General features: G+C 49.7%; 1 protein-coding gene and 1 long non-coding RNA gene across 2 annotated transcripts in view; one reads left to right on the forward strand and one right to left on the reverse strand.

Annotated features, from left to right (window-relative positions):
• PWP1 (PWP1 homolog, endonuclein) overlaps nucleotides 1–22,603 on the forward strand; it is a 248,794-nt gene that overhangs the window by 121,096 nt on the left and 105,095 nt on the right. Inside the window, exon 6 of the mRNA XM_063928458.1 lies at nucleotides 1,820–1,930. Within this exon, the coding sequence (XP_063784528.1) occupies nucleotides 1,820–1,930 (111 nt within the window). The remainder of the gene's footprint in view (nucleotides 1–1,819; nucleotides 1,931–22,603) is intronic.
• LOC134933337 (uncharacterized) overlaps nucleotides 13,429–22,603 on the reverse strand; it is a 177,065-nt gene continuing 167,890 nt past the window's right edge. The window contains exon 5 of the long non-coding RNA XR_010179675.1: nucleotides 13,429–13,710. This is a non-coding gene — a long non-coding RNA (uncharacterized LOC134933337). The remainder of the gene's footprint in view (nucleotides 13,711–22,603) is intronic.

Here is a 22,603-nt window from a genome sequence, read left to right on the forward strand (position 1 = left end):
AAAATCCTATTTTTTTCAAATCCATAATGATTGGCTGTTGCTTTTTCGCCTTGCACTTACAGTAGCTTTATCACTTCTTTATCCCTTCTCCAGGCTTAATACATCTGCCCCAATGTATTATGTTCATGCAATCAGTAGAATGGTTAATGCCTACTACACTACCCATGCACATACAGCACATAAATCAGAGATGCACCAGAAATGGCATATAGCACCACTGTATATGGGTAGAGGCGGCCAAGTAATCCCCACAATGTTAGACAAACATAGTCTATCAGCAGTAAAAGTAAAAATGTGTCCATCAATACACACAGATATAAGGCACAAATCACTGTAGTACAGTATATAGATAGAGAGCACTGGGGTAATGTAGTGGAGATTATCAAAAAATGTGCTTACACAATAAATGATGGTGTGTGGTTTTATTACGTTAGTTTGCAGGTACACTTTCATGTGAGATATGGGGTATATTCAATTGACGTCGAAAGCTGTCGTCTGTCGAAAAGACGGCAGTTTTCGGCTTTTTTTAGGTCGGAAGGGGTTCCAACATATTCAATATACTCGACAAGTTGAGGTATTCAACTTGTCGAAAAGCATGTGGATCGGCGGAATAGCTGCCGATCCATGTGCTTGTGTCAAACGTTTTGCCCCCCTTTTCGACCATCTCAGTCCGACTTAAAAAAAAAAAATGTCGGACTGGGATGTGGAACCCAGAGGAGGAGAGGGGCGGGAGCCGCAGGGAGACTGGGGACAGCCGTGGGCATATAGGTGAGATCAGCGCTACAGCACAGTGCTGCAGCAGGATGTCACACAGCCGCGCCGCTCACGGCAGCGTCCACCCGGCTCCAGCAAGTGAGGTCACATTTGCTGGAGCCGGGTGGACACTGCCGTGAGGTCGGGCGGCTGTGAGACAACCTCCTGCAGTGCTACTGTAGCGCTGCTCTCCTCCGTCTGCCGGCGGCTGTCTTTGACTTGAAAAAGTCGAATTGCGATGAGATTGAATAGGGTTTGTCGGATCCACTCCGACAAATGCATGTCGGAATGGATCCGACGCTAATTGAATATACCCCATAGACCCCTCAGCTATAGTGCTTCAAATTGGTAGCTGCTTCTCTGTTATATGTGAATTCAGTGGTAGCTGAGTGAGCGTATCTATTGAATCCACCTGGGAGGGTGAATTAAGAGCAGCAGAGTTCCGAAGCGAAGGGTCAGTTACAATGACACTGGATAATGAGAGAACCCTAGAAAAGAGCTGTAAGCAAATAAAGTAACCATTTCCAGGCAGCGCTGTACCCAGTTACAGGTGTATTGCAGGGACATGCAATACTGCTAGGTCATGCTGTCTGCCAGGCTCCTAGCGAGGAGGTGGTGTATCTGTTTCCTGCAGGGAAGGTATGGGAGAGTGGCGCTGGGCGACTGCTGGAGGTAAAGGACAAAGCAGGACCCTTCTCATCAGTTGGAAGTGTAGTCTTGGTGCTGGCGGCGGCCTATAAGGAGGTACTAGGACGTATGTATGCTATACCACCTACTGTATAAGACTGCTGGATAGTATTTATTTGAGTCATAGTTTTTGCTCTTAATCATATATCCACTTTGGTTCTCTCCATTTGTGGACCTTTTATTCACCCTTTGATGACTCTATTTTTAATGCATACCTAATAAAAGTTATGTTATAGACATAGGCTGGGGTTCCCTTTCTTTCCTCTATTTTGGTTACGTAAAGGTGTAAACGCCTTCTCTAATAATCCCCTTTATCCCGTTTGTTTTTTTAAAAGGATGGTGTAATGCAAAACCATTTTTTATCTTGTGATTTATCCAGTGTACAATAATGAGGAGGATTCTTTCTATGTACATCATGACATTATCTTACCTGCATACCCGCTGTGCACAGAGTGGCTGAACTTTGACCCAAGTCCTGAAGAATCTACAGGTAAGCTACATACTGCCCTCACAGGTGTCGCAGAACCCCAAGTTAATTATCCTGTGTTCCTCTTCCGAGTGACTCTGATGTCACAGGATGAGTACAGTGCAGTCACTATATACAGTACAGTATATGTAGCAGGTTAGCGAGTGGTAGGATAGTGATGTCATAGGGGAGCACAGTGCAGTCACAGTCTGTGTAGGAAGTTGGCGTGCGACGTGATGGTGATGTCACGGTCAGCGCAGTCACAGTCAGTGTAGCAGGATAGCGTGCGGTGGGATGGTGATGTCACAGGGGGAGCACAGCGCAGCCACAGTCTGTGTAGCAGGATAGCGTGCGGTGGGATGGTGATGTCACAGAGGGAGCACAGCGCAGCCACAGTCTGTGTAGCAGGATAGCGTGCGGCGATATGGTGATGTCACAGGGGGAGCAAAGCACAGCCACAGCATATGTAGCAGGTTAGCGTGCGTCGGGACGGTGATGTCACAGGGTGAGCACAGCGCAGTCACAGTTGTGTAGCAGGATAGCATGCGGGGGGATGGTGATGTCACAGGGGGAGCACAGCGAAGTCACATTCTGTAGCAGGATAGCTTGTATTGGGATGGTAATGCACAGTATATGTAGCAGGTTAACGTGCGTTGGGATGGTGATGTCACCGGGAGCACAGCGCAGTCACAGTATATGTAGCAGGCTATTGTGCATTGGGATGGTAATGTCAGAGGGTGAGCACAGCGTGGTCACAGTGTGTAGCAGTTTAGTGTGCGGTGGAACGTTGATGTCATGATGAGCAAGCGCAGTCACAGTCTATGTAGCAGGGTAGCGTGCGTTGGGATGGTGATGTCACCAGGAGGACAGAGCAGTCACAGCATATGTAGCAGGTTAGCGTAACATCGGGACAGCGATGTCACAGGGTGAGCACAGCGCTGTCACAATATATGTAACAGGTTAGCGTGCATTGGAACGTTGATGCCATGATGACCATAGCACAGTCACAGTCTATGTAGTAGGATAGCGTGTGTTAGGATGGTGATGTCACTGGGGGAGCACAGCGCAGTCACAGTTTGTGTAGCAGGTTAGCGTGCGATAGGATGGTGATGTCACAGTCTGTGAAGCAGGATAGTGTGTATTGGGATGCTGCTGATGTCACAGGGTAAGCACAGAGCAGTCACAGTGTATGTAGTAGGATAGCGCACAGTGGGATGATGATGTCACAGGGGGAGCACAGCGCAATCACAGTCTGTGTAGCAGGATAGCGTGCGGTGGGATGGTGATGTAACAGGGGGAGCATAGCGCAGTCACAGTCTGTGTAGCAGGTTAGCATGTGGTGGGATGGTGATGTCACGATGAGCACAGCGCAGTCACAGTTGTGTAGCAGGAAAGCATGTATTGGGATGCTGATGTCACAGGGTGAGCACAGAGCAGTCACAGTATATGTAGTAGGATAGCGCGCGGTGGGATGATGATATCACAAGGGGAGCACAGCGCAGTCCCAGTTGTGTAGCAGGATAGCGTGCGGTGGGATGGTGATGTCACAGGGGGAGCATAGCGCAGTCCCAGTCTGTGTAACAGGTTAGCTTGCGATGGGATGGTGATGTCACGGTGAGCACAGCGCAGTCATGATTGTTAGCAAGATAGCATGTATTGGGATGGTGATGTCACAGGGTTAGCACAGCGCAGTCACAGTAAATGTAGCAGGTTAGCTTGCGGTGGGATGGTGATATCACAGGGGGAGCATAGTGCAGTCACAGGTTGTGTAGCAGGTTAGCGTGCGGTGGGATGGTGATGTCACAGTCTGTGAGCACAACGCAGTCACAGTCTGTGTAGCAGGATCGGGTGTATTGGGATGGCGAAGTCACAGGTGAGCACAGCGCGGTCACAGTCTGTAGCAGTTTAGTGTGCGTTGGGATGGTGATGTCACAGGGTGAGCACAGCGCAGTCACAGTCTATGTAGCACGATAGCGTGTGTTAGGATGGTGATGTCACTGGGGGAGCACAGCGCAGTCACAGTTTGTGTAGCAGGTTAGTGTGCGGTAGGATGGTGATGTCACAGTCTGTGAAGCAGGATAGTGTGTATTGGGATGCTGATGTCACAGGGTGAGGACAGAGCAGTCACAGTGTATGTAGTAGGATAGCGCACGGTGGGATGGTGATGTCACAGAGGGAGCACAGCGCAGCCACAGTCTGTGTAGCAGAATAGCGTGCGGCGATATGGTGATGTCACAGGGGGAGCAAAGCACAGCCACAGCATATGTAGCAGGTTAGCGTGCGTCGGGACGGTGATGTCACAGGGTGAGCACAACGCAGTCACAGTTGTGTAGCAGGATAGCATGCGGTGGGATGGTGATGTCACAGGGGGAGCACAGCGAAGTCACATTCTGTAGCAGGATAGCTTGTATTGGGATGGTAATGCACAGTATATGTAGCAGGTTAACGTGCGTTGGGATGGTGATGTCACCGGGAGCACAGCGCAGTCACAGTATATGTAGCAGGCTATTGTGCATTGGGATGGTAATGTCAGAGGGTGAGCACAGCGCGGTCACAGTGTGTAGCAGTTTAGTGTGCGGTGGAACGTTGATGTCATGATGAGCACAGCGCAGTCACAGTCTATGTAGCAGGGTAGCGTGCGTTGGGATGGTGATGTCACCAGGAGGACAGCGCAGTCACAGCATAAGTAGCAGGTTAGCGTAACATCGGGACAGCGATGTCACAGGGTGAGCACAGCGCGGTCACAATATATGTAACAGGTTAGCGTGCATTGGAATGTTGATGCCATGATGACCATAGCACAGTCACAGTCTATGTAGTAGGATAGCGTGTGTTAGGATGGTGATGTCACTGGGGGAGCACAGCGCAGTCACAGTTTGTGTAGCAGGTTAGTGTGCGGTAGGATGGTGATGTCACAGTCTGGAGCAGGATAGTGTGTATTGGGATGCTGATGTCACAGGGTGAGCACAGAGCAGTCACAGTGTATGTAGTAGGATAGCGCACAGTGGGATGATGATGTCACAGGGGGAGCACAGCGCAGTCACAGTCTGTGTAGCAGGTTCGCGTGCGGTGGGATGGTGATGTAACAGGGGGAGCATAGCGCAGTCACAGTCTGTGTAGCAGGTTAGCATGCGGTGGGATGGTGATGTCACGATGAGCACAGCGCAGTCACAGTTGTGTAGCAGGATAGCATGTATTGGGATGCTGATGTCACAGGGTGAGCACAGAGCAGTCACAGTATATGTAGTAGGATAGCGCGCGGTGGGATGATGATATCACAAGGGGAGCACAGCGCAGTCCCAGTTGTGTAGCAGGATAGCGTGCGGTGGGATGGTGATGTCACAGGGAGAGCATAGCGCAGTCCCAGTTTGTGTAACGGTGGGATGGTGATGTCACGGTGAGCACAGCGCAGTCATGATTGTTAGCAAGATAGCATGTATTGGGATGGTGATGTCACAGGGTTAGCACAGCGTAGTCACAGTAAATGTAGCAGGTTAGCTTGCGGTGGGATGGTGATATCACAGGGGGAGCATAGCGCAGTCACAGGCTGTGTAGCAGGTTAGCGTGCGGTGGGATGGTGATGTCACAGTCTGTGAGCACAACGCAGTCACAGTCTGTGTAGCAGGATCGGGTGTATTGGGATGGCGAAGTCACAGGTGAGCACAGCGCGGTCACAGTCTGTAGCAGTTTAGTGTGCGTTGGGATGGTGATGTCACAGGGTGAGCACAGCGCAGTCACAGTCTATGTAGCAAGATAGCGTGTGTTAGGATGGTGATGTCACTGGGGGAGCACAGCGCAGTCACAGTTTGTGTAGCAGGTTAGTGTGCGGTAGGATGGTGATGTCACAGTCTGTGAAGCAGGATAGCATGTATTGGGATGCTGATGTCACAGGGTGAGCACAGAGCAGTCACAGTATATGTAGTAGGATAGCGCGCGGTGGGATGATGATATCACAAGGGGAGCACAGCGCAGTCCCAGTTGTGTAGCAGGAAAGCGTGCGGTGGGATGGTGATGTCACAGGGGGAGCATAGCGCAGTCCCAGTCTGTGTAACAGGTTAGCTTGCGGTGGGATGGTGATGTCACGGTGAGCACAGCGCAGTCATGATTGTTAGCAAGATAGCATGTATTGGGATGGTGATGTCACAGGGTTAGCACAGCGCAATCACAGTAAATGTAGCAGGTTAGCTTGCGGTGGGATGGTGATATCACAGGGGGAGCATAGCGCAGTCACAGGCTGTGTAGCAGGTTAGCGTGCGGTGGGATGGTGATGTCACAGTCTGTGAGCACAACGCAGTCACATTCTGTGTAGCAGGATCGGGTGTATTGGGATGGCGAAGTCACAGGTGAGCACAGCGCGGTCACAGTCTGTAGCAGTTTAGTGTGCGTTGGGATGGTGATGTCACAGGGTGAGCACAGCGCAGTCACAGTCTATGTAGCATGATAGCGTTTGTTAGGATGGTGATGTCACTGGGGGAGCACAGCGCAGTCACAGTTTGTGTAGCAGGTTAGCGTGCGGTAGGATGGTGATGTCACAGTCTGTGAAGCAGGATAGTGTGTATTGGGATGCTGATGTCACAGGGTGAGCACAGAGCAGTCACAGTGTATGTAGTAGGATAGCGCACGGTGGGATGGTGATGTCACAGGGGGAGCACAGCGCAATCACAGTCTGTGTAGCAGGATAGCGTGTGGTGCGATGGTGATGTAACAGGGGGAGCATAGCGCAGTCACAGTCTGTGTAGCAGGTTAGCATGTGGTGGGATGGTGATGTCACGATGAGCACAGGGCAGTCACAGTTGTGTAGCAGGAAAGCATGTATTGGGATGCTGATGTCACAGGGTGAGCACAGAGCAGTCACAGTATATGTAGTATTATAGCACGCGGTGGGATGATGATATCACAAGGGGAGCACAGCGCAGTCCCAGTTGTGTAGCAGGATAGCGTGCGGTGGGATGGTGATGTCACAGGGAGAGCATAGCGCAGTCACAGTCTGTGGAGCAGGTTAGCGTGCGGTGGAACGGTGATGTCATAGGGTGAGCTCGTGGAACGGTGATGTCACAGGATGAGCACAGCACAGTCACATTCCGTGTAGCAGGATAGCGTGCGGTGGGATGGTGATGTCACAGGGGGAGCATAGCGCAGTCACAGTCTGTGGAGCAGGTTAGCGTGCGGTGGAACGGTGATGTCACAGGGTGAGCTCGTGGAATGGTGATGTCACAGGATGAGCACAGCACAGTCACATTCTGTGTAGCAGGTTAGCATGCAGTGGTATGGTGATGTCACAGGGTGAGCACAGTGCAGTCACAGTCTGTGAAGCAGGATAGTGTGTATAGGGATGCTGATGTCACAGGGTGAGCACAGAGCAGTCACCGTATATATAGTAGGCTAGCGCGCGGTGGGATGGTGATGTCACAGGGGGAGCACAGCGCAGTCACAGTTGTGTAGCAGGGTAGCATGCGGTGGGATGGTGATGTAACAGGGTGAGCACAGCTCAGTCACAGTATATGTAGCAGGTTAGCGTGCATTGGGTTGGTAATGTCACAGGGTGAGCACAGCGCAGTCATAGTATATGTAGCAGGTTCATTTGCTATGGGATGGGGATGTCACAGGGTGAGCACAGCACAGTCACAATATATGTAGCAGGTTACAGTGTTGTGGGATGGTGATGTCACAGTCTGTGAAGCAGGTTAGCGTGCGGTGGAACGGTGATGTCACAGGGTGAGCACAGCGCAGTCACAGTATATGTAACAGGTTAGCGTGCGGTGAAATGGTGATGTTATGATGAGCATAGCGCAGTCACAGTATATGTAACAGGTTAGTGTGGGATGGCGATGTCATAAGCATATCGCAGTCACAGTCTATGTAGCAGGATAGCGTGCGGTGGAATGGTGATGTCATAAGCATATAGTCACAGTAAATGTAGCAGGTTAGCGTGTGGTGGGATGGGGATGTCACAGGGTGAGCACAGAGCAGTCACCGTATATGTAGCAGGATAGCGTGCGGTGGGATGGTGATGTCACAGGGGGAGCACAGCGCAGTCACAGTTGTGTAGCAGAGTAACATGCGGTGAGATGGTGATGTAACAGGGTGAGCACAGCTCAGTCACAGTATATGTAGCAGGTTAGCTTGCATTGGGTTGGTAAGGTCACAGGGTGAGCACAGCGCAGTCATAGTATATGTAGCAGGTTCATTTGCTATGGGATGGGGATGTCACAGGGTGAGCACAGCACAGTCACAATATATGTAGCAGGTTACAGTGTGGTGGGATGGTGATGTCACAGTCTGTGAAGCAGGTTAGCGTGCGGTGGAACGGTGATGTCACAGGGTGAGCACGTGGAACGGTGATGTCACAGGGTGAGCACAGCGCAGTCACAGTATATGTAACAGGTTAGCGTGCGGTGAAATGGTGATGTTATGATGAGCATAGTGCAGTCACAGTTGTGTAACAGGATAGCGTGCAGTGGAATGGTGATGTCATGATGAGCATAGCGCAGTCACAGTCTGTGTAGCAGGTTAGCGTGCGGTGGGATGGTGAATGTCACAGGGGTAGCACAGCTCAGTCACAGTATATGTAACAGGTTAGTGTGGGATGGCGATGTCATAAGCATATCGCAGTCACAGTCTATGTAGCAGGATAGCGTGCGGTGGAATGGCGATGTCATAAGCATATCGCAGTCAGTCTATGTAGCAGGATAGCGTGCGGTGGAATGGTGATGTCATAAGCATATAGTCACAGTAAATGTAGCAGGTTAGCGTGTGGTGGGATGGGGATGTCACAGGTTGAGCACAGCGCAGTCACCGTATATGTAGCAGGATAGCGTGCGGTGGGATGGTGATGTCACAGGGGGAGCACAGCGTAGTCACAGTCTGTGAAGCAGGATAGCGTGTGGTGGGATGGTGATGTAACAGGGTGAGCACAGCTCAGTCACAGTATATGTAGCAGGTTAGCGTGCATTGGGGTGGGTAAGGTCACAGGGTGAGCACAGCGCAGTCATAGTATATGTAGCAGGTTAGCGTGCGGTGGGATGGTGATGTCACAGGGTGAGCACAGCGCAGTCACAATATATGTAACAGGTTACAGTGTGGTGGGATGGCGATGTCACGGTCTGTGAGCACAGTGCAGTCACAGTCTGTGAAGCAGGATAGCGTGTATTGGGATGCTGATGCCACAGGGTGAGCACAGAGCAGTCACCGTATATATAGTAGGATAGCGTGGGGTGGGATGGTGATGTCACAGGGGGAGCACAGCGCAGTCACCGTATATGTAACAGGTTAGCGTGCGGTGAAATGGTGATGTCGTGATGAGCATAGCGCAGTCACAGTTGTGTAACAGGATAGCGTGAAGTGGAATGGTGATGTCATGATGAGCATATCGCAGTCACAGTCTATGTAGCAGGATAGCGTGCGGTGGAATGGTGATGTCATAAGCATATCGCAGTCAGTCTATGTAGCAGGATAGCGTGCGGTGGAATGGTGATGTCATAAGCATATAGTCACAGTAAATGTAGCTGGTTAGCATGTGGTGGGATGGGGATGTCACAGGTTGAGCACAGCGCAGTCACCGTATATGTAGCAGGATAGCGTGTGCTGGGATGGTGATGTAACAGGGTGAGCACAGCGTAGTCACAGTATATGTAGCAGGTTAGCGTGCATTGGGTTGGTAAGGTCACAGGGTGAGCACAGCGCAGTCATAGTATATGTAGCAGGTTCGTTTGCAGTGGGATGGGGATGTCACAGGGTGAGCACAGCAGGTTACAGTGTGGTGGGATGGTGATGTCACAGTCTGTGAGCACAGTGCAGCCACAGTCTGTGAAGCAGGTTAGCGTGCTGTGGAACGGTGATGTCACAGGGTGAGCACGTGGAACGGTGATGTCACAGGGTGAGCACAGCACAGTCACATTCTGTGTAGCAGGATAGGGTGTATTGGGATGGTGATGTCACAGGGTGAGCACAGTGCAGTCACAGTCTGTGTAGCAGGATAGGGTGTATTGGGATGGTGATGTCACAGGGTGAGCACAGCACAGTCACATTCTGTGTAGCAGGTTAGCATGCAGTGGTATGGTGATGTCACAGGGTGAGCACAGTGCAGTCACAGTCTGTGTAGCAGGATAGGGTGTATTGGGATGGTGATGTCACAGGGTGAGCACAGCACAGTCACAGTATATGTAACAGGTTAGCGTGCGGTGAAATGGTGATGTCATGATGAGCATAGCGCAGTCACAGTTGTGTAACAGGATAGCGTGCAGTGGAATGGTGATGTCATGATGAGCATAGCGCAGTCACAGTCTGTGTAGCAGGTTAGTGTGGGATGGCGATGTCATAAGCATATCTCAGTCAGTCTATGTAGCAGGATAGCGTGCGGTGGAATGGTGATGTCATAAGCATATAGTCACAGTAAATGTAGTAGGTTAGCGTGTGGTGGGATGGGGATGTCACAGGTTGAGCACAGCGCAGTCATCGTATATGTAGCAGGATAGCGTGCGGTGGGATGGTGATGTCACAGGGGGAGCACAGCGTAGTCAGTCTGTGAAGCAGGATAGCGTGTGGTGGGATGGTGATGTAACAGGGTGAGTCACAGTATATGTAGCAGGTTAGCGTGCATTGGGTGGGTAAGGTCACAGGGTGAGCACAGCGCAGTCATAGTATATGTAGCAGGTTAGCGTGCAGTGGGATGGTGATGTCACAGGGTGAGCACAGCGCAGTCACAATATATGTAGCAGGTTACAGTGTGGTGGGATGGTGATGTCACGGTCTGTGTAGCAGGATAGCGTGCGGTGTGATGGTTATGTCATGGTGAGCACAGTGCACTCACAATCTATGTAGCAGGTTAGCGTGTGCTGGGATGGTGATGTCATGTTCTGTGCAGCAGGTTACCATAGGGGGGTTGGGGGGTGATGTCACAGGGTGAGCACAGTGCGGTCACACCGTTTCTGTAACAGGTTAGTGATCGCATTGTGATGAGGCAGCGGGAACGCAGTGCAGACACACAGTCTATATAGAAGAGTAGTTAGCGATTGGATGGTGATGTCCAGTTTGACTAGCAGCTAATAATGGGTTAATACTGCTGCTCTGATCTCATAATAGGATCTGTAGCTTCTCTGTGGTAATGTGAAATCGTCTGAAACCACTGAAGAATACTTTTCTACAACCTCTATGTATAAGGGCAGCCATGGTGGGGTGCTGCTGTAGCAGTCTTGGCACTTTGATTCTGGTGCAATAAATGGAGGCAGCACTTTGTGCTGTTTTTGCAAAGCTCTAGTTACAAATAGAAAAATGCAGATTGTTTGATATGAATGCTTATGTTTAACTACATTTGGGCTTATTTTTATGTTTTTATATACATTTAATGCCACTTTTGGCAAGTGATCAATGAACACTCACTTTCTAAAATGCAGTAAAAGTTTGACAGTGGGAATGTGGTTGCTATGGGTTACAGCACACTTCAGAACTTCTGCAGCTCCCGCCACCTATCTCATAAACCTGCAGTAAAGACTTGTGTACGGCCTGTCGTGCTTGGTGCAGGGAAAATATGCAGGCTGGGAGGGGATGGGTACGGGAGGCTTTTGGCTATACCTGCACAATCCATTGTGGAACACATTGATATTTAGTATTTTAGTAGGGTAGTGGGAAAGGCCTGCTTAATTGAAAACACATGAATGGCAGGTGGGCTGGTATGTGAACAGGTTTCTACCAAAGGGTGCCAATTGTCTTTGCCCAAAAATCAGACGTGAGCTGCCATCAGACTTGGATAGATATGTGGCTGATATGCTTGGTCTACCAGGCCCAGAATTACAACCATCCTCTTAAGAGCCAGCTGGGATAACCATTGAATTAAATAATTTAATCTAAAGCATCTGTCCCTATAAATTCTACCTAATATAAAGGCTTTTTACCTTGTTGCTAACAGTCAGAACAGTATTTAATACACAAAATTCTGTACTTGACTTATTAGCTGTTTGCTGACCTCATAATAAGCCCCAGAAGGGGATCTGTAATCGCTGGTAAGTGTTCGTTATTTGCAGTAAAACTTTCTTTCTCTCCTCTCTGTTACGATTATTACATGAAATCAGCGTTGGCCCACTATCCACCTTGGCTGATCAGTGCTTTATTTTATTGATAAATCTCACAATATGGTTGTAATGACTTTAGAGCTGGCTCACTCTGGGGAGCCATAGCTGCTACTTTAACTGCATCAAATAATCGCAGCCTTAATGGATATTTATACAACCTTTAATGAAAATCTTACACTTACTGTACACAAGAGGCATTGGTTCCACAGCACTCTGCACCGCTGTATCTGGGGTGCACATGGAATGCAGCCAGTTTATTAAACAAAAGACCATGAGAACTATGCACTCACTGTATACTCTACACCAGGCCTGGCCAACCTGTGGCTCTCCAGCTGTTGTGAAACTACAAGTCCCAGCATGCCCTGCCACAGTTTTAGCATTCCCTAATAACAAAACTGACAGGACATGCAGGGATTTGTAGTTTCACAACAGCTGGAGAGCCACAGGTTGGCCAGGCCTGCTGTATACTATGGACCCTCCAAACTGTTCCTGTATATAATCAGATAATGTTAATTCCAAATATTGCAATATCTGTCCAGCTGCACCAAAGTCTTCCTCCCATCCAATCCCAGTCCTACTCTAAAGCTGACATACTACATGATTTGTCATACAATCCCCACACCTGTGACCACCCTGCACCGCCATTGTGTAGTGTGCAAACACAGTTCATTGTTTGGTGAATTGTGTGGTCACATCATCAGATAGGAAGATGCAACGTATGATGCGGTTTGGTTACATTAATTGTGGAATGATATATATTGCACCACTGTACGGCGGAACGTGCAGTGGGATAATTCAGATGTGGTTGGAGTTGCTGTCACCGCTGCTTCCTTGGAAGTCGCAGTGATAGTGATGTATGGTGATGCAGCAGGAGGCGTCTATTACAAGTAGACACCTCCCGCGTCAGTAGTGATCTGACCTGCATCCTAGGACACAACATCGGATCACTTGCACACCTTTGGGCGGCTTGCTTCCTCCCCCTAAATGGTGATGACATGCCTCTGTTTTGGGTGTAGTATGGTATGCCGGCGGCCAGCATACCGGCGCCGGAATACTGACCGCCGGCATACAGACAACTGGGCGAGCACAAATGAGCCCCTTGCGGGCTTGCCACACTGCGGGCACAGTGGCGTGCCACGCTAGCTATTCTCCCTCCAGGGGCATCATGGACCCCCAAGAGGGAGAAAATGTGTCAGTATGCTGGGTGTCGGGATTCCGGTGCCAGTATACTGTGCGCCGGGATCCCAACAGCCGGCAAACTCAATACCACCCAGACCTCCACCATGTATGTCGGCTATAATACATGTGAGGAATTACCTGACATACAGGTGTGTCCTCTCATACACTGTAGCTTTAGTTTCGCCAGACAGCTCCTCTCAGCAAGTCAGGTCCCAAGCAAGTGGGTTTTTTTGCTCAAAATGTGCATTTTATTTTTACACATAAAACAACCGGAAGGACAAAGCTACCTGCTAGATCGCATGGATCAGTTTACATGTGACTAAGTTTGAATCTATATACTAAGTTGTACGATGCAGCAGCTGTGGCTTTTCCTCATGCCGAATTCCTCTGTGCTTCATCTGCAACTGCTCTGCGGTTAAAGTTGCAGCCCATGTGGCACACTGTTTGGTGGTTCGCTGCATCTGTGATGCAAATAAAGTTGTTGCAATACCTCTCACAGCAGCTCAGTTGCACTGCTCGTCTCTTTCCTGTATTAAGGCCACATGCATGAGGACGTATCTGTAAGTTGGAATACAAGAGCTAAACTGGGGGTGCAAGAGAACATGTGACCACAAAGAATGTATTTAAAAAAAACTAATTCTTTAAACAAGTCATTGATTCTCAGCATTCTCCATTACTAGATCTGCGGTGCACAGAGGATGTGACCACTTACTGTAGTTTATTTAATACATTTGTTTTATAGACCAACATTTCCTGATTTTCAGAATGCAGTTTGGAATGTTCATAGCATACAGTATATGGTGAGTGTAAAGTTCCCATTATTTTATATCCGGCTGCACATCTGCCAGTGTGGGCTGACGGGATGGGATCTGAAGGCTCCCTCTATGAAACAATAATGCAGTAAAGTAGCCCACATACCTCTATGAGATAACGTCACCTAAGATAGTGTTAGCTACAGGGACCAAGCTCCGGAAAGCTGCCTATTCCAGACCTTGGTAAATTTTACAGTTGCCCATTGCATCCTAAGGGGGGGATGCTTTTGCATTTTATAATCACTGTGGCTCCCTCTGCCCCCCAAACGCCACAACAGGTCAGTCATGCTGCGGCAGACAAGTTGCGAGCTATATCATTATATCTAGTGTTCCCGCTAGGATTCTAAGCGGGAAGGGGTTTCAGGGGCAGCATCACTTATGGTGGCGTGCGCTGGGCTTCCCCCAAGTTCTCCATTTAACGTGAATAGATGCGGTGGCAGGACGGAGCGGGCAGGCTGTTTTGGCAGGGCTAAAGGGGCAGGGTGCTGTTTGCCCTTTAAAAATCAGCGGAAGCCTCGGTTCTTCACCCAGGGTGCACACACTAACAGAAGTTCTCCAGGATCGCGTGGCCGCACTCGGGGAGGAGGTAAGAGGGTCCCCCAGACGGGACTCGCTGGAAATTGTGATCCGCTACGGCCATTAGGAGGCGGGCCGCGCGCGCTGGCGTGGACACTGTGGCAGTACAGGGACCCCACTAGACTACCGGGGCAAGGGCACAGGTCGTATTAGGCTATAATCCAGTTTATTAAGGCCCGCAGCACCCGGTGGTGAAGTCCAGCAAGGGGATAAGGCTCTGGCCTGTATCCCCTCCCCCAGCACCTCGGCACCATTTAGAGTAAATGTTCCCGCCCTGGAGCTGCATCTCTCTCTCTCCCTCACTCCCTGTCAGCATTTGGGCGCCATTACACACAGCAGCGCTGATTCTGTGACTGCTGGGTGATGCCTCCTTTGTAAAGCCGCCTGCATCATCAGCGCTTTGCATTTACAGGACACTTAAGTATTCTACATGTCGTTTAGACAGTGTTAGGTATGAACAAGTGCATACTTCAGGGTTATTTAGTCCAAGTATCCTGTGATATTCATCCAGTTTTTACTGTGCATTGATCTATCTGTTTGTATACATTGCTTTACTCAGTAATAGTATTGCTAGTCCAGTGCAGTTGTCTTGTTTGTCATAATTCCTGCATTGTAATGTACATGTGACTGTGTGTGTGTGCCTATAGCTGCTGGGTGATCTCTACTCCATGTATCTCACTCCTACTGCTATCCCTATATTCTGTAACCTGAGGGAGCTCCGTGCGTCAGCGTTATTAGATAATATAGGTATTTCACAGGATATACGTATTTTGTATTTCTCTAACGTCCTAGTGGATGCTGGGGACTCCGTAAGGACCATGGGGAATAGACGGGCTCCGCAGGAGACTGGGCACTCTAAGAAAGATTTAGTACTACTGGTGTGCACTGGCTCCTCCCTCTATGCCCCTCCTCCAGACCTCAGTTAGAATCTGTGCCCGGCCAGAGCTGGGTGCTTTTAGTGAGCTCTCCTGAGCTTGCTAATAAGACAGTATTTTAGTTCGGTTTTTTTATTTTCAGAGAGCTTCTGCTGGCAACAGACTCTCTGCTACGTGGGACTGAGGGGAGAGAAGCAAACCTACTAACTGCGGCTAGGTTGCGCTTCTTAGGCTACTGGACACCATTAGCTCCAGAGGGATCGAACACAGGACCTGACCTTGTCGTCCGTTCCCGGAGCCGCGCCGCCGTACCCCTCGCAGAGCCAGAAGTCAGAAGCCGGCGGGTTGAAGAAAGAAGACGTCGAAATCGGCGGCAGAAGACTCCTGTCTTCATATGAGGTAGCGCACAGCACTGCAGCTGTGCGCCATTGCGCCCACACTAACCCACACACTCCGGTCACTGTAGGGTGCAGGGCGCAGGGGGGGCGCCCTGGGCAGCAATTAGAAACCTCCTGGCGAAAGCAGCATATATACAGTTGGACACTGTTATATGCATGAGCCCCCGCCATTCATTTTACACAAAATCGCGGGACAGAAGCCCGCCGCTGAGGGGGCGGGGCCTTCTTCCTCAGCACTTACCAGCGCCATTTTCTCTCCACAGCTCCGCTGAGAGGAAGCTCCCCAGACTTTCCCCTGCAGACTCACGGTAGAAAGGGTAAAAAGAGAGGGGGGGGCACATAAATTTAGCGCATTTTATATATATATACAGCAGCTACTGGGTAAACACTAAGTTACTGTGTGATTCCTGGGTCATATAGCGCTGGGGTGTGTGCTGGCATACTCTCTCTCTGTCTCTCCAAAAGGCCTTGTGGGGGTCCTGTCCTCATATAGAGCATCACCTGTGTGTGTGGTGTGTCGGTACGCGTGTGTTGACATGTTTGACGAAGAGGGCTATGTGGAGGCAGAGCAAGTACAGATGAATGAGGTGTCTCCGCCGACGGCGCCGACACCTGATTGGATGCATATGTGGAAGGTGTTAAATGATAATGTAAACTCCTTACATAAAAGGTTGGATAAAGCTGATGCCTTGGGACAGTCGGGGTCTCAGCCCATACCTGATCCTACAGTGCAGAGGCCGTCAGGGTCTTAGAAGCGCCCACTATCCAAAATGGTTGACACAGATATCGACACGGATTCTGACTCCAGTGTCGATGACGATGATGCAAAATTGCAGCCTAAAATGGCAAAAGCCATCCGCTACATGATTATAGCAATGAAGGATGTATTGCACATATCAGAGGTAAACCCTGTCCCTGACAAAAGGGTGTATATGTATGGGGAGAAAAAGCAAGAGGTGACTTTTCCCCCTTCACATGAATTAAATGAATTATGTGAAAAAGCGTGGGATTCCCCCGATAGGAAAGTGCTGATTTCCAAAAGGTTACTTATGGCGTACCCTTTCCCGCCAACGGACAGGATGCGCTGGGAATCCTCCCCTAGGGTAGATAAGGCTCTGACACGCTTATCTAAGAAGGTGGCCCTGCCGTCACAGGATACGGCCGCCCTAAAGGATCCTGCAGATAGGAAGCAGGAAAGTATCCTGAAGTCTGTTTATGCACACTCAGGTACTATACTGAGGCCGGCAATTGCGTCGGCCTGGATGTGTAGTGCTGTAGCAGCATGGACAGATAATCTGTCTGAGGAAATGGATACCTTAGACAAGGATACCATTTCTTTTTCATCCACTAGGGGTCACTGGAGTACTCTTGGGATATGGACGGCTTCCACCGGAAGAAGGCACTGAATAAATTAATTTTGAAACTACTCCTCCCCTCCATATCCTCGAGCACCTCAGTGTTTTTTCTGTGCTCGACACAGTTAGAAGGCTGGTGGAGTTTGTCCACAAGTATTGGAATTTTTTTTAATTTTCGTAAGTTTTTTCTTTCATTGATTGCCACATCCTTTTCCCCCTTCTGAGAGGCGTGGGTCAGGGATAGTGGAAGCTGCTGTAGAGCAGCTGTGGGTGTCGGACCTCTCTGTAAAGAGCTCCCTCACACCACGTGCAGGCTGCCTGCAAGAAGCTGGACGGAGCTTGAATAAGAAGCCCCGTCATAGACCTCACTACTGTCCAGGTATGTTGGGTAGGGGCGGTCAGCTTACGCTGCCGCCCCACTGTTGTGGGAATGTATTGGGACAGCCTGAGCACATTATCCAGAGACGTTCTCCGGCTCCCGCTAGCCGCCGCTCCAGCGCCGCATTCAAGATACATTTCCCGCTGGCCGGAGCGCGTGTGCATAGGCCGCTCCACGGCTCTATGCAGTGCGCTCTCTGCTCCCGCTGACCGCCGCTCCCAGCGCCGCAGCAGCCGATGAGTTCCCCGCTGCCCTGGCTACACAGGTATAGGCCGCTCCACGGCTCTATGCTGTGTGTTCTCCCGCGGCCCGGAGCGCGTGTGCATAGGCCGCTCCACGGCTCTATGCAGTGCGCTCTCTGCTCCCGCTGACCGCCGCTCCCAGCGCCGCAGCAGCCGAGGAGTTCCCCGCTGCCCTGGCTACACAGGTATAGGCCGCTCCACGGCTCTATGCTGTGTGTTCTCCCGCGGCCCGGAGCGCGTGTGCATAGGCCGCTCCACGGCTCTATGCAGTGCGCTCTCTGCTCCCGCTGACCGCCGCTCCCAGCGCCGCAGCAGCCGATGAGTTCCCCGCTGCCCTGGCTACACAGGTATAGGCCGCTCCACGGCCCTATGCTGTGTGTTCCACGGTGCCTCCGACCCCGGTGCTGTACACGGGGTTCGTGGGGGTGGGGGGAGACACATTAGCAGTATTAAGCTTTGACAGAGCATGATTGCAGTAGGGAAGTTATTCTGCATTTTTATGTGTATTATTCGGAAAACTTGGTATTTAACATACTTCATGTTTCTCCTGTCTGTTCCAGGGTTCCTATATTACATCTCTACTTAAGAGGGGTGTTAGGGGAATTTGGGGATCAGTTTTTTCTTATAGCTGGCGTGCACTGCACTTGCCTGATATATACAAAGAACCTTAGTGTTATTACTGAGTCGTGCAAACTGTCTGTGTGTAGTTTGTATTGTCTGTCTGCATAATGAGTAAGACACCAGCAAAGTCTAAGAAACAATTTTCTTGTCATGTCTGTAAAAGTGTGTTGCCTGATGGATCTACCACATGTACAGTATGTGTTATAAATACAGCTACAAATAAGATTTCCACTCCAGAATTAAAGCCAGGTTCGTCTCCGGACCCTCCATGGGCTATGCTTGCAAATGTCTTAGTTGGTTTGCAATCAGAATTGGCCGCCTCTCGTGAAGAGCGGGAGGCGGCAAGATCTGAGTTTAAGATGAGACCGCTTGAGTTACCAGAGGAGTCTCAATCTGGTCAAAAGTCCACCTTGGGTGGAAAGGATAAGTTTCCTTTCTCTAATAATTTGCCAGTTTCTGCGATGCTAGACCTCACTGAACATGAGTATGAGGAGGGCGAAATAGACCAGCAGTCAGATAGTGACGATTTTGACAGCCCAGGCATTGATAATCTCATCAGAGCAGTGCGTCAGTCGCTGGAGTTTACGGAAACTGAGGAGCCTCTGACAAATGATGAAGTAGTCTTTACTAAACGACAGAGATCTCCGATGTGTTTTCCTGTTTCGGAATCTCTTAATAAAATGTTACTGGAAACACGGAAGAATCCGGATAAACGGTTTTCTATACCTCGTAGATTTAAATCGAGTTACCCGTTTCCAGAGTCCATGACAGCTACATGGGAGAATCCACCATTGGTGGATTCGTCCGTATCTAAACTTACAAGGAAGTTAACCATACCAGTACCTACTGCGACTACGCTTAAGGACCCTGCAGATCGTAAAATAGAAACTATGCTAAAGTCCATGTATACAGCAGCAGGAGTGCTGCTGAGACCTGGGTTGGTTGGCATTTGGGTTACTAAAGCATTAATGGTATGGATAAAAGAGCTCAAGTCGGCTCTACAGGATGATCATCTTATACTTCTCGCGGATCAAATCTGGGAAGCTGCTGAATATCTATGTACAGCTTCTACTGACGTCTGTCAGCTTACTTCTCGCCTTTCTTCATCGCTAGTCACAGCACGACGAGCACTTTGGATACATTCTTGGCAAGCAGAGGCGGAGGTTAAAAAAGGTATAGAGGCATTACCTTACGGTGGCGAGAAGCTTTTCGGTCCTGAATTGGACAGATGGATTTCTGAGGCTACGGGAGGAAAGTCTGTGTTTCTTCCATCGCCTACAACTGTATCTAAACGGAAATATTCTGGTCCGGCGTTCAAATCCTTTAGAACTCAGCCCTTTCGTGGGCGGGGCACAGGAGCGGTCACGCTTGGTAGAAGAGGTCGGGGACGTGGTGCCCAACAATCCAATGCACGTCGTCAAGACGCTAAGACCACTAACAAGCCAGTGGCATGACGGGCTCCCAGCCCATCTCGGGTCTCCAATTGTGGGAGCACGCCTTCAGAGCTTTCAGGGGGCGTGGCTTCAGACGTCCACAGATGGGTGGATCCGCAATTTAGTGTTAGAGGGTTACAAAATAGAGTTCGATTGTCTTCCGTCAAGGAGGTTTTTCAAGACAGGACTGCCTGTGTCGGACGACAAGAAGGCGGTTCTGCAGGTTGCCATTCAGTCTCTGCTGAATGCTGCAGTTGTGATTCCGGTCCCTGTGCAAGAACAGGGGCAGGGTTATTATTCCAGTCTGTTTGTGGTACCAAAGCCGGATGGCTCAGTCAGGCCAATATTGAACCTAAAGGGTCTCAATCAATACGTCACTTACTACAGATTCAAGATGGAATCTCTCAGGTCAGTAATTGCAGGTTTAGAGCCACAGGAATTCATGATTGCGCTGGATCTCAAAGATGCGTACCTACATATTCCGATTTGGCAACCTCATCAGAGTTTCTTAAGGTTTGCAATAAGGCGAGACCACTACCAGTTTCAGGCTCTGCCGTTTGGCCTCTCATCAGCGCCTCGGGTATTCACCAAGGTGATGTCCGTGATGATAGCTTATCTCAGATCCCTAGGAGTAATAATTGTTCCGTATTTGGACGATTTACTCATCAAGGCTCCGTCTCAACAGATGCTTCTCCAGCATGCGTTGCTAACGTACAATGTACTAGTTCAGCACGGTTGGATAGTCAATTTCAAGAAATCACATCTAATTCCGTCTCAACGACTTCAATTCCTAGGGATGATTTTCGATACAGTAAATCAAAAAATTTACCTACCACAACAGAAAGTACAGGTCATTCGTCATCTGGTGCAATTAGTGCTCAAGCCACGCACAGTCTCAGTACATTTGTGCATTCGCCTTTTAGGCACAATGGTGGCGGCTTTCGAAGCGCTTCAGTTCGGAAGATTTCACTCACGTCCTTTTCAACTGGAGGTGCTAGCACAGTGGTCGGGCTCGCATCTGCAGATTCACCACAGGGTGAGATTGTCGCCACAGGTCAGGGTGTCTCTTCTCTGGTGGCTAAAGATACACAATCTATCTGCAGGGAGACGGTTCGGCGTCTGGAATTGGATAATTCTTTCAACAGACGCGAGTCTCAGAGGTTGGGGAGCTGTAGTTCAGAGTTATCGGCTCCAGGGCCTCTGGGCAGATCACGAAAGATTGCTATCTATAAATGTCCTGGAACTCCGGGCAATTTACAATGCGCTAAGACAAGCAGTGCACATGTTTCGATTTCAGACTGTTCAGGTGCAGTCAGACAATGCGACGGCGGTCGCATACATAAACAAACAAGGAGGAACGAGAAGCCGCATGGCAATGCGGGAAGTAGCTCGGATCCTCAGGTGGGCCGAATATCACCAGGTGATATTGTCGGCAGTGTTTATTCCGGGAGTGGACAACTGGGAGGCAGATTTTCTCAGTCGTCGGGATTTTCATCCAGGAGAGTGGGCATTAAATCCAGAAGTGTTTCAGATGTTGGTCCAGAGGTGGGGTTACCCTCAGGTGGATCTGATGGCATCCCGCCACAATCATCAAGTGTCACGATATGTGTCCAGAACGAGAGATCCAAAGGCAGTGGCGGTGGATGCTCTCACAGCCGCGTGGCCGTACAGCCTCGTGTATCTGTTTCCACCGTTTCCGCTGCTCCCGCTGTTGCTAAAACGGATCAAGAGAGGGTCCGTCACAGTCGTACTAATAGCGCCTCATTGGCCTCGGAGAACTTGGTTCTCGGATCTCCGCGGACTACTCGCAGACGATCCTTGGCCACTCCCACTACGTCCGGACCTGTTACAACAGGGTCCGTTCCTTTACCCCGATTTAGCGCGGCTGCGTTTGACGGGGTGGCTGTTGAAAAGGCCATCTTAAGAAGAGAAGGCATTCCTGAGTCTGTTATACCAACCATGGTACGAGCTAGGAAGCCGGTTACGGCAGCTCATTATTACAGAATCTGGCGTACTTATATAGGTTGGTGTGAAGCTCGGAAGTTTCCGACATCATCTTTCAAATTATCCCGTCTTTTGTTATTTCTACAGATGGGGTTAGATGGAGGACTACGTCTATCCACACTAAAGGTGCAGGTATCTGCATTGTCAATTTACTTTCAAAGGAAATTGGCTTTGTTGCCGTCGGTACATACGTTTCTGCAGGGTGTACTGAGAGTACAGCCTCCATTCATTCCACCTACAGCGCCATGGGACTTGAATCTGGTTTTAGATTTCTTACAGTCCTTTTACTTTGAACCCTTACAACAAGTGGATATTAAATTTCTCACTTGGAAAACGATTTTTCTTTTAGCCTTAGCTTCGGCAAGGCGTGTTTCAGATTTGGGTGCCTTGTCGTGCAAGTCACCGTATTTAGTTTTTCATGATGACAGAGCGGAACTTCGGACGAATCCCGCTTTCCTACCAAAGGTAGTGTCGTCTTTTCACATCAATCAACCAATAGTAGTTCCGGTATTAACAGAAAATTCTGGAACGTTGGATGTGGTTCGCGCATTACGCGTTTATGTATCCCGAACGTCTACAGTTCGTAAGACGGATACGTTGTTTGTTCTCTATGATGCGGCCAAGATGGGTTGGCCAGCCTCTAAGCAGACCTTATCCATATGGATTAAACTGACCATACGTCAGGCTTACCTTCATGCTAGGTTACAGCCACCTACGTCAGTAACAGCTCATTCCACACGTTCTGTGGGAACGTCA

Source organism: Pseudophryne corroboree, chromosome 6 (genome assembly GCF_028390025.1).
Source record: "Pseudophryne corroboree isolate aPseCor3 chromosome 6, aPseCor3.hap2, whole genome shotgun sequence".
Lineage (NCBI taxonomy): Eukaryota > Metazoa > Chordata > Amphibia > Anura > Myobatrachidae > Pseudophryne > Pseudophryne corroboree.